Genomic DNA, 11,768 nt, shown 5'->3' on the forward strand with positions numbered 1-11,768 from the left:
TAAATTTGTAAAAAGTATATATAATGTGGATGGGATAGTATCCTTAACAGTTGCTGTTTATATATGTTTAGTGACATGTACAGAATATTGAGAATCAGATAAGATATTAATTGCTTGGGGAATATTTTGTGATATGTGTATAATAGGTAGAATTTTTGCTTGTTGTGCAGAATATCCAGGTGTTTCAATTACTAGCGTAAATGTGCCTGTATATCCTGCTTTCCCTCAGCTAGTGCCATCTGTAAAATTGAGAGGAGCAGAGGGAATGGGGTTGACACTAGTAATTCTAGGCAAAATCCATCTTGTTTGTTTTAAAAACTGCAAGATATAGGCAAATCAGGATAGTGGTTGCCAATATGTTCAACATATTGGACAGCTAAAAGCTTGTTGCCAAGATAATGAATAATGAATTTTGAAGAGAATGTTTTAATTCCTTGGAAGTTGGTGTAGTCCAAATAAGGCAGGGATCATGTCCAGTAAGCTGTTGAACACACTCTCTTCCTTATAGAATTATATTGGCTACCATATCTAAGTAAAGGGTAATAGATTTTGTTTGTGAATTAGCTAAGAATATTCATTAAACTATTAAAGGAGTTTGCATAATCAACCCAGTAGGAGAATGAGGGGTGGGGAAGACAAACAACTGAAGAGGCTCTAAAGAGTCTATTCTGTCTATTTGGCAGTTTTGTACAGCTTGTTCTATAATTGCTAGTTTTTTCTCAGCCTCAGGAAATTTTTGTTGGGAGCTATTAAGCTCTGGATTTTCTCTTAATAGAATAAATGGGATAAAGAATAAGTTGGAATCCCTAGTTTAGGCCGAATCCAGTTCATTTAAGGTTTTAATTGAGTCTCTGCGTATCTGCATCTTTTGGTTTGATTGCAGTATGGGTGACTTATTTCCTGAATACTGAAAAGGTTCAGTGTATTGTAATTTATCAGGAGCTATATACAAGCCAGTACATTCCAAGCATTCCTTTAGCTTTAAAAACATTCCTATAGGCTATCAATTTCAGGTAAGCACATAGTATATCATCCATATAATGAATGATATACGCATAAGGGAATTGCTGTCGCATTGGATGTAAAGCCTTGGTTACAAAATTTTAACAAATAGTGGGACTGTTAAGCATACCTTGAAGTAATACAGTCCATTGAAGCCTTTTATGTGGCTCTTTTAAATTAATGGAAGGAACTGAAAAGGCAAATCTAGGTTTGTCATCAGGATGTAAAGGAATAGTGAAAAAACAATCTCTGAGATCAATAGCAAACAAATGCAAATTTCTTGGAATCATACTAGGATTAGGTAGACCAGGCTGCAAAGCACCCATTGAAACAATAACAGCATTAACAGCTCTCAGATCAGTAAGCATGCTCCATTAACCAGATTTCTTTTGTATAATGTACACTGGAGAATTCCAAGGGCTAAAGGACTCAATAATATATCTGTTGTTAAGTTGTTCATTAACTAATTCATGTAAAGCCTCAAATTTTTTTTTGTTTTGTTTTAGGGGCCACTGCTCTATCCACACAGGTTGATTTGTTTTCCAATTAAGAGGTATGGGTGTGGGTGGAGGAAGATTAATAGGAGCAGTGGCCACTAGTGAAAAGAGGGCGGTTTGAAATCTTGAGTAGTCAAAGGATAAATTCTTCCTTGTTGATTTTGCCCAGTCCCAATCCTGGTATATAACCTTGATTGAACATAATTTGGTGACTGCCCTTGCTGTATTGATTTGCAGGACAAGGGGGAGGAGACAGAAGAAAAAATTCCTCATCATCTTCCTTGGCAGCTGAAGGAGCAGGTTTTGCAGATGGTTTCCCCTTTCCCTCAGACTCCACATACTCTGAACTTTGAGGTTATTAAAGAGAATTATCATCATTTTCATCAAAAGAATCAGAAGTCTGTAAAGGTTCCAGTACTGAATTAATTAATGCCCACATACTCCAAATAGAAATAGGGAGTGGAGTTCCTTTTGCATGTTCTTTTTAAAACTTGGCTCCAACCTTTCCCCAGACTTTTAAATCCAAGGCCCCTATTGATGGGAACCAGCAGCAATATTTATCTATTGCTTGCAACAATTCTAATAATCCCCCTTCACTAATAGAAGCTCCTCCCCCTTTCAAGAGTTGTCTTAATAAACAAATATGTGGGTGATAGTGTTTTACAGTCTCAATATTTCCCATTTTCAGTTAGTTCAATCACTTAGTCATGTTCAACTCTTTGCGACCCCGTGGAATGCAACACACCAGGCCTCCCTGTCTATCACCAACTCCCAGAGTTTACTCAAACTCATGTCCATTGAGTCCGTGATGCCATCCAACCATCTCATCCTCTGTCATCACCTTCTCCTCCTGCCTTCAATCTTTCCCAGCATCAGGGTCTTTTCAAATGAGTCAGTTCTTTGCATCAGGTGGCCAAAGTATTGGAGTTTCAGCTTCAGCATCAGTCCTTCCAATGAATATTCAGGACTGATTTCCTTTAGGATGGACTTGTTGGATCTCCTTGCAGTCCAAGGGACTCTCAAGAGTCTTCTCCAACACCACGGTTCAAAAGCATCAATTCTTCTGTGCTCAGCTTTCTTTATAGTCCAACTCTCACATCCATGCATGGCTACTGGAAAAACCATAGCCTTGACTAGACGGACGTTTGTGTTGGCAAAATAATGTCTCTGCTTTTTAATATGCAGTCTAGATTGGTCATAGCTTTTCTTCCAAGGAGTAAGTCTTTTAATTTCCTGGCTGTAGTCAACATCTGAAGTGATTTTATTCTACTTCTAAGTCACTTCAGTTGTGTCCGACTCTGTGTGACCCCATAGACGGCAGCCCACCAGGTTCGTCCGTCCATGGGATTTTCCAGGCAAGAGTACTGGAGTGGGGTGCCATCGCCTTCTCTGCAGTGATTTTGGAGCTCCCCAAATAAAGTCTGTCACTGTTTCCACTGTTTCTCCATTTGCCATGAAGTGAAGGGACCGGATGCCATGATCTTAGTTTTCTGAATGTTGAGTTTTAAGCCAAATTTTTCACTCTCTTCTTCCACTTTCATCAAGAGGCTCTTTAGTTCTTCTTCACTTTCTGCCATAAGGGTGGTGTCATTTGCATATCTGAGGTTATTGATATTTCTCCCAGCAATCTTGATTCCAGCTTGTGTTTCTTCCAGCCCAGCGTTTCTCATTATGTACTCTGCATATAAGTTAAATAAGCAGGGTGACAATATACAGCCTTGACGTACTCCTTTCCCTATTTGGAACCAGCCTGTTGTTCCATGTCCAGTTCTGACTGTTGCTTCCTGACCTGCATACATGTTTCTCAAGAGGCAGGTCAGGTGCTCTGGTAGTCCTATCTCTTGAAGAATTTTCCACAGTTTGTTGTGATCCACATAGTCAAAGGCTTTGGCATAGTCAATAAAGTAGAAATAGATGTTTTTTTTCTGGAACTCTCTTGCTTTTTCAATGACCCAGCAGATGTTGGCAATTTGATCTCTGGTTCCCCTGCCTTTTCTAAAACCAGCTTGAACACCTGGAAGTTCAGGGTTCATGTATTATTGAAGTCTGGCTTGGAGAATTTTAAGCATTACTTTACTAGCGTGTGAGACGAGTGGAATTGTGCGGTAGTTTGAACGCTCTTTGACATTGCCTTTCTTTGGGATTGGAATGAAAATTGACCTTTTCCAGTCCTGTGGCCACTGCTGAGTTTTACCATTTTAACCCTGTAAATGCTTGAAGACTTACCAGCAGGAATTTTCAGAGGCCTCTCAACTGTCCCAGGTTCTGTGTTGCTGTAATTTCACTTTTGCTCCTAGTGGTCTTTCGCTCCGGCCCTATGTTGGGTGCCAATTGTTGCCCTAATGGTCTGGGAGCGAGCGACGAGAATGAAGAGAGAACATGAAATCTGGTGCAATGGGTCAGGGTACATACAGCCTCTATTGGATTGAGGTGAGGGTCCACTCTGAGTCCAGCTTTTATTTTTAATTGCAGACTACAAGACTATTTTTGATCTTATATTTCCCAAGACACTACACTGACATAGTCCAGATCTCCTTGTTTTTACCCCAGGAAGTTCCCTTTTGGGCTTGTCTTGGGAACAATCATCAAGTGGGTAGGCAGCATTCATGCCTGCAGCCGACCCAGTGTTCCAAGGTCCATGCTTTCATGATCCCAGTCATACTCCCTTCTGGGTCTGGCCTTAGGGTTTGTAACAAGGAGATCATTCTTAAGAAAAACATGAAAGATAATCATTAACACAGTTTCTTAATATATACTGTTTTTCCAGGTGCTATTTCTATGGAATTTCTCAAGGCTGTGAAAGTACATTATTAGGAATTCCCTCTACAGGGTTGCATTTGTACTTGAGACTAGATCAAAATCTGTAGGAATCGTGGCTGGAAAGTGGGTTGCAAAGCTCTAGCCACTGGAGTTGATGTTCACTTAAGAAAAGTAAAGTGTAAGGTGAAGTGAAATTATTCAAAATCAATTCGTTTTTTATACCATTTGTAAAATAGCATCCAGATTACAATGGGTGCTAAAGCCTTCTAAAGACCAGAAGCCTGTGTTCCCTATTTTGGCTTCTGCTTTTCTTTGTTGAGGAAAACAACTGACCAGATACTTGTTGGCATGAAATTATAATGAAAAGTCTATCTAATAATAAAAAAAAAACTGCATTTCACATAGGTAGATTTTATTCTCAAACAGGGATCTTTCTAATCCTGTATAGTTATGTGCCAGGCTAAGTCGTTTCATCATGTCCGACTCTGCGACTCTATGGACCATAGCCCTCCAGGCTCCTCTGCCCTTGGGATTCTCCAGGGAAGAATTCTGGATTGGGTTGCCATGTCCTCCTCCAGGGGATTTTCCCGACCCAGGGATCAAACCCACATCTCTTATGTCTCCTGCATTGGCAGGCAGGTTCTTTACCACTAGTACCACCTGGGAATATCATGTAAAAAATGACTTAATGTTCTAAATAAACCTGATGAAGTGTGTGTCTTTTCAATCTATGCCTTTTAAATATTTCTGATAATTTTTAGAACATTCATTTTACCTTCTTCATCCCAGCTTTCTCCTGATTCTCACATATTTACCTGTGTTTTAATTACAAATTAATGAATTATTTTAATGGGTTACATTTACACTGGGTATATCTGATGAAACCTTGAGAGAGATATCAATTCTGATTTACTCATTCTTGCTTTTTCTATTTATTCTTTCTCAAAATATCTATTGAGAAATTGTCTAGTCAGAAGAGGACAACTGTCAGATCAAATATAATAGTTTTTGTCAAAGAGTTGATTGATTTTAGTGGTGACATCTTAAAATTGAATTTTAGTTACGTTTATCCTTCAGAGGTTTTTACTAAAAATTAGCTAACTCTGTACCAAGTATTTTTTAGCATCAAAATCGTTTTCTCTAAATAATTAGGGTGTCATTCCCAATATTTCAAGTATTGTCCCTTAACCCTTGTTTATGGCTCTTCTTCTCGGCCTCACAGTTCAATTCCTACATGAGACTCAGTAGAGCTAAAATTTACATTTGAACTTTCATCCTTTTACAAGAGACAACTGCTCTATAGTGTGCAGGTCTGCAGATATCAGTTTTAGCTTTCTTTTATTGAATCAGATGTCTCCCTAAACTTCTCTCCAGAGTTATATCAATGGTGTAAGTTTTATGTGCAAGGAAGTGCTGAGTGTTTATGCTAAATAAGTTATTACCATAGAAGACACCAAAGAAACGCAAATCTCTGTCCTGAACACCATGAGCTCCCTTGTTTCAAAAAAGTCTTCCCTCTCTAATCTGTTTTTCTGTCTTTCAGGCAGGAATCCCAAAGCTAGAACATCCAATCTACCCAGAGAGTGTATCAGGCATTTCTTTCCAACACGGAAGTGTTTTGTGTTTGATTGGCCAACAAATGACAAAGAACTCCTATACAATATTGAGAATGTGTCTGAAGACCAACTGGATCCTAAATTCCTGAAACAAACAAACAATTTCTGTTCTTACATCTTTACCAATGCAAAAATCAAGACTCTCAAAGAGGGGATCATGGTCACTGGGAATCGTGAGTCTCTTTTTCCTGATTCAATGGGGGTTGATGTGTGCTGAATATTGTAAATAATATGTTTTTCAGTATTTTTGTTTGATTCTTTATGGAATTTGGGTTTTACAGACACTCATACTCCATAAAGAAATATGTATGCTTCATAATTATCTTACTTTGGGGAATTTACAAATCCCTTCCTTAAATGGCAAGTTTTGTCACTGAAATCTGTGGCTTCTACTTATCTGAAAAATTCCTCTACTGAGAAAAAAACTCACTATTAGGGTATAAAAACAGAATCTTCCATTTTCTGAAGTCCTATATAGTAAGTGTTCTTTGTGAGTAGAATACGAAAGATATTTTGGAAGATTCAGCTCAGTTCAGTCGCTCAATCGTGTCTGACACTTTGTGACCCCAGGCACTGCAGTACGTCAGGCTTCCCTGTCCATCACCAACTCCTGGAGCTTGCTCAACCTCATGTCCATCGAGTCAGTAATGCCATCCAACCATCTCATTCTCTGTCGTCCCCTTCTCTTCCTGCCTTCTATTTTTCCCAGCATCAGGGTCTTTTCCAATGAGTCAGTTCTTTCCATCAGGTGGCCAAAATATTGGAGCTTCAGCCTCAGTATCAGTCCTTCCAATGAATATTCAGGACTGATTTCCTTTAGGATTGACTGGTTTGATCTCCTTGAGATCCAAGGGACTCCCAAGAGTCTTCTCCAACACCCAGTTCAAAAGCATCAGTTCTTCGGCACTCGGTTTTCTTCATGGTCCAACTCTCACATTCAATACAACTATTGGAAAAACCATAGCTTTGACTAGACAAATCTTTGTTGGCAAAGTAATGTCTCTGCTTTTTAATATGCTATCTAGTTTGGTCATAGCTTTTCTTCCAAGGAGCAAGCATCTTTTAATTTTAAGTGTCTTTTAATTTTTTTGAAGATTAGAGTGGACCAAAAATAAATACTAGTCCATAAATCACTGAAAAATCCATTCAAAGCCTCAGAATTGTGAGTAAATATAATCTGATATACCCTGTCTCATCTTAATACCTAAGCAATCTATTTTGCTTTTAATATTTCAGATGCCTCCTAGTTTATTACATAGAGGTAGATTTTCAATTTTTTCTGCCCTGTGGGTTGGAAAAACATAAAAATAAAGAGTCAATAAGAAAATGAAGGTAGTGATAATAGAAGGGGGGATGGTGTGTGTGTGTGTGTGTGTGTGTGTGTGTGTGTGTGAGCATGTGTGTCTTTAAAAATGTAGTCTGAGAATCTTGGTGCCTATTGATTGATAACTTAATATTTATCCCTTAAATGTCCTGACTTATTTAGGACTGAGGACTTTGGTTGTGACCTATGTGGATACTATCAATACCGGAGCTGTACCTTGCTTGGAGAATGCAGTGACAACTCTGGCCCAGCTGGAAAACTCAGCAGCTGTGCAGAAGGCAGCTGACCACTACAGTGAGCAGATGGCCCAGCGACTGAGCCTCCCCACCGAGACGTTCCAGGAACTGCTGGACCTGCACACAGCCTGTGAGAGGGAAGCCATCGCCATCTTCATGGAGAGCTCCTTCAAGGACAAAGATCAGGAATTCCAGAGGGCTCTTGTGGTAATTTGTCTTTGTATTTACCATTTCCCCCCCTCCCCTTGAATAATGAAGCCTAGCAGTGCCCTTATGGTCCCCATGGTTCATCCCTCACTCGAGGATGAAGTAGTCTGTGTTCACATGAGGGATAGAGTTTCAAAGGACTGCGTTTTCTTCTTTTTTCTACTAAATCTTGGGAAGTTTATCTGGAAATGTCTCTCATCTCTGCTGTAAAACCAGTATAGATATCCTTTGGAAGTAAATACTTCTGCAGATTTCAGTGCTGTCCAGGGCACACACACAAGTCATTCTTAAGTTGATTTCTTTTTCTTTGAACACATTCTTTTGATCAGGAACTAAAATTTTTCTAATCAGACTCTTATTCCAAGTCATTTTCAGCTTAGGTTGCTCCTTGCTATATCATTGAAAATAGAATCACTGAGCATTGCAACTGCAAAGAACCACAGAGAAGAGATAATGCAACTCCAACATTTCAGAAGAAGAACCTGAGGGAAGCTGAGAAAATTTCCTGTGCTCTATCAGAGAGTTTTCAGAGTTGTGATAGATCAGGTCTTGTGATTGCTTTTTTATTTGATTAAAAAAAAATACTTTTCTCATGAGTACAGCAGTTAGACCAATCCTTCTACTACATTCTTTGAAATTTTATCTCCTCTTTTTCATTTTCCTGGTGACATCTCTCTATATTTCCCTTGCAGGATGTCATAAAGAATAAGAAGGAGGGTTTCATGCTGCAGAATGAAGAGGTATCTATCAAATACTGCCAGGCTAAACTTGATGAGCTTTCCAAGGCCCTAATGCAAAGTATATCATCAGGTGCTTTCTCTGTTCCTGGAGGGCACAAACTCTACAGGAAAGCAATGGAAAGATTACAACAGGACTATTGCCAACTGCCCAGGAAAGGAGTAAAGGTGAGGAACAAGGGGAGCATGGGGAGCCTACAGAATAGAGTCCAGAGGGTCTCTTGAAAATCTGAGAGCAAAACACCAAGTGTGAGTAATAAGAGAACATGGGGAAATCATGAAAGTTTTAGGTCTTAAGATTCACTGTATGATATTCATTAATAACTACATTTGTACCTTTTTATTAGACTCCACATATAAGTGATATCATATGATATTTGTTTTCTGTGTCTAACTTACTTCACACAATTTGATAGTCTCTAGGTCCATCCATATTGCTGCAAATGACATTACTTTGTTCTTTTTTATGGCTGAGTGATATTCCATTTATGTATATCCTTTTAATCTATTCCTCTGTTGATGAACATTTAGGTTGCTTCCATGCCTGGTTATTGTAAATAGTGCTGCAATGAACATTGGGATACATGTGTCTTTCTAAATTTTGGTTTTCCTGGAATATATGCCCAGGAATGGGATTCCTGGATCTTTCCTTAGACCCTTTAATCCTTCAAATGACATTAAGATGCATCTACACTTATTGTCATCATCTTAAAGATCTGAACTGAGAGGATTAGCAGGTTAAACAAAGTTGCCTTAAGTTTTAGCCATCAAGTGAAGAAGCACAAGCTGGAATCAAGATTGCTGGGAGAACTATCAATAACTCCAGATATGCAGATGACACCACTCTTATGGCAGAAAGTGAAGAGGAACTAAAAAGCCTCTTGATGAAGGTGAAAGAGGAGAGTGAAAAAGTTGGCTTAAAACTCAACATTCAGAAAACGAAGAGCATGGCATCTGGTCCCATCACTTCATGGGAAATAGATGGGGAAACAGTGGAAACAATGTTAGACTTTATTTTTCGGGGCTCCAAACTCACTGCAGATGGTGACTGCAGCCATGAAATTAAAAGATGCTTACTCCTTGGAAGGAAAGTTATAACCAACCTAGATAGCATATTCAAAAGCAGAGACATTACTTTGCCAACAAAGGTCTGTCTAGTCAAGGCTATGGTTTTTCCTGTGGTCATGTATGGATGTGAGAGTTGGGCTGTGAAGAAAGCTGAGAGCCGAAGAATTGATTCTTTTGAACTGTGGTGTTGGAGAAGACTCTTGAGAGTCCCTTGGCCTGTAAGGAGATCCAACCAGTCCATTCTGAAGGAGATCATCCCTGGGATTTCTTTGGAAGGAATGATGCTAAAGCTGAAACTCCAGTACATTGGCTACCTCATGTGAAGAGTTGACTCATTGGAAAAGACTCTGATGCTGGGAGGGATTGGGGGCAGGAGGAGAAGGGGACAACAGAGGATGAGATGGCTGGATGGCATCACTGACTCGATGGACATGAGTTTGAGTGAACTCCAGGAATTGGTGATGGACAGGGAGGCCTGGTGTGCTGTGATTCATGGGGTCGCAAAGAATCAGACATAACTGAGCAACTGAAGTGAACTGAGCAGAGGAAAACAGCAGCACAGTTTAGAGGCAATATTTCACACTGGGAAGACAAATATATAAAAGTACTGGAGATCTTGGGTTTGTAGAACTGAAGATAGTTCTGACTGGCTGGAGTCTAGAGTGGCTAGAAGGAAGTAGCACTGGGAGGGAGATGGGAGGAAGACAGGTCACTCTAAGGAGCTTAGACTTGTAGGGGACTACTGTGGAATTTTAAACATGAAGAAAAATTATGTGGATGTGACTGTTTTTGCACTTATCTCCCCAATGGAAATCTAAGTTCTGTGTTCCTTCTTGGTTCCTCAGGAAAATGAAGTCCTCCAGAGCTTTCTGCAGTCACAGGTGGTAGTCGAGAAATCCATCCTGCAGGCAGATAAAGCCCTCACTGATGGGGAGAAGGCTATAGCAGGTACGGGGTAGGGTTTGGCTCACAGGGAATGGGTAGACTTGGGCAGTGCCCTCTGACAGGTGTGAGACTAAAACCCTGGTACAAAGAGATTCCTCTCCATCTGTGGAACAACTCTGCTACATCTGAAAACAGTAAAAGGAATTGTGCAATCACAGAGGGGTTAGACATCAGCCAGACTCCCATCACATTCTGGAATGTGCTCTTGGTGATGTGGACAAAGCAAGGAATTCAGAGATTTCCCACCTCCCTTTCCAACTTTATTTTAATCTCTGAGGTCAGGAGGGTAGAGATCAGTCCTTACCTTATTTTCTTCCCTCTCTAAAACCTTCCTGGGGCAGAGGAGCGGGCCAGGAATGAGGCAGCTGAGAAGGAATGGGAGCTGCTAAAACAGAAACTGCAAGAGCAGCAGCAGGAGATGGAGGCGCAACAGAGGAGTCTCCAGGAAAACATAGCCCAGCTGACAGAGAAGCTGGAGAGGGAAAGAGAAAACATACTGAGAGAGCAGACTATGATGTTGGAGCATAAGCTGAAGGTAAGTCAGGCTGTGGCCTTAGTTGTGCTCGATGGTCACTACCCTGGGACCTCAGGAAGGGATGGGTAAAGGTTACGGCAAGACCATGGAGGGAAGCACCATTGCCATTTACTGCTTGTGATTCATTAAAACCCCAAAGCCTTTGAATCCTTCCAAAGTCTTTGAGGGCTATTCTGTAAGTAGACTCTGGAGACTTCAAGAGGCATAGGGCCTCTGCAAGCCATCAGAGGATATAAACACTGTTTGTATTTATAAACCCTATTATAAAATTTGGGGAGTTTTAAAATGATCTCATGAGGCTTGGTTAAATGGATACTCCAACCACATGTATTTAACTGGTTTGCTTTATGAGCGTCACTGCCAGTTACCCTGCTACCACCCAAAGGCCCTATCTATGCTGACATAGAACTATCAGCAATGCCCAGACTTAACAAACACAGGGCAGGGACAGCTTTAAATGTGCTGCATTGTCTCCAAGGGTGGATACCCAAGCTATCGTGCAGCAAAAGGGAAACTCTCTCACTGTCCATCTGGGTGTGTTTAGAACAGATGTCTATGATTTGGGTGACTATACCATCCTGAGTGGGGCTGAGACTTAGTGCAATTACACCTGGCATCTTTTGCCTAGAACATGTATTTGTCCTCATGTCAGTCTTAGCTTCACGGGCTAAATCCAATGGTGTATGAGTAGTAGTAAGACTGTAAACTACAATTTCTCTTAATGTTCAGGTCAAAACCGGTAGATATTCTGTTTACAAAATTCTCCTTCCATGATTGAGTAACAGAGAACAATATTAGGACTACAACAGACAGTTTGATGAAATTTTAAGATTTGAGAAAA

General features: G+C 40.2%; 1 protein-coding gene across 1 annotated transcript in view; it reads left to right on the forward strand.

Moving 5' to 3' along the window:
- Positions 1-11,768, forward strand: part of LOC129655161 (guanylate-binding protein 6-like) — a 36,256-nt gene that overhangs the window by 20,773 nt on the left and 3,715 nt on the right. The window contains exons 6-10 of the mRNA XM_055585239.1: positions 5,803-6,048; positions 7,362-7,642; positions 8,335-8,547; positions 10,293-10,395; positions 10,734-10,927. Coding sequence (XP_055441214.1) covers positions 5,803-6,048; positions 7,362-7,642; positions 8,335-8,547; positions 10,293-10,395; positions 10,734-10,927 — 1,037 coding nt within the window. The remainder of the gene's footprint in view (positions 1-5,802; positions 6,049-7,361; positions 7,643-8,334; positions 8,548-10,292; positions 10,396-10,733; positions 10,928-11,768) is intronic.

Source organism: Bubalus kerabau, chromosome 6, assembly GCF_029407905.1.
Source record: "Bubalus kerabau isolate K-KA32 ecotype Philippines breed swamp buffalo chromosome 6, PCC_UOA_SB_1v2, whole genome shotgun sequence".
Lineage (NCBI taxonomy): Eukaryota > Metazoa > Chordata > Mammalia > Artiodactyla > Bovidae > Bubalus > Bubalus kerabau.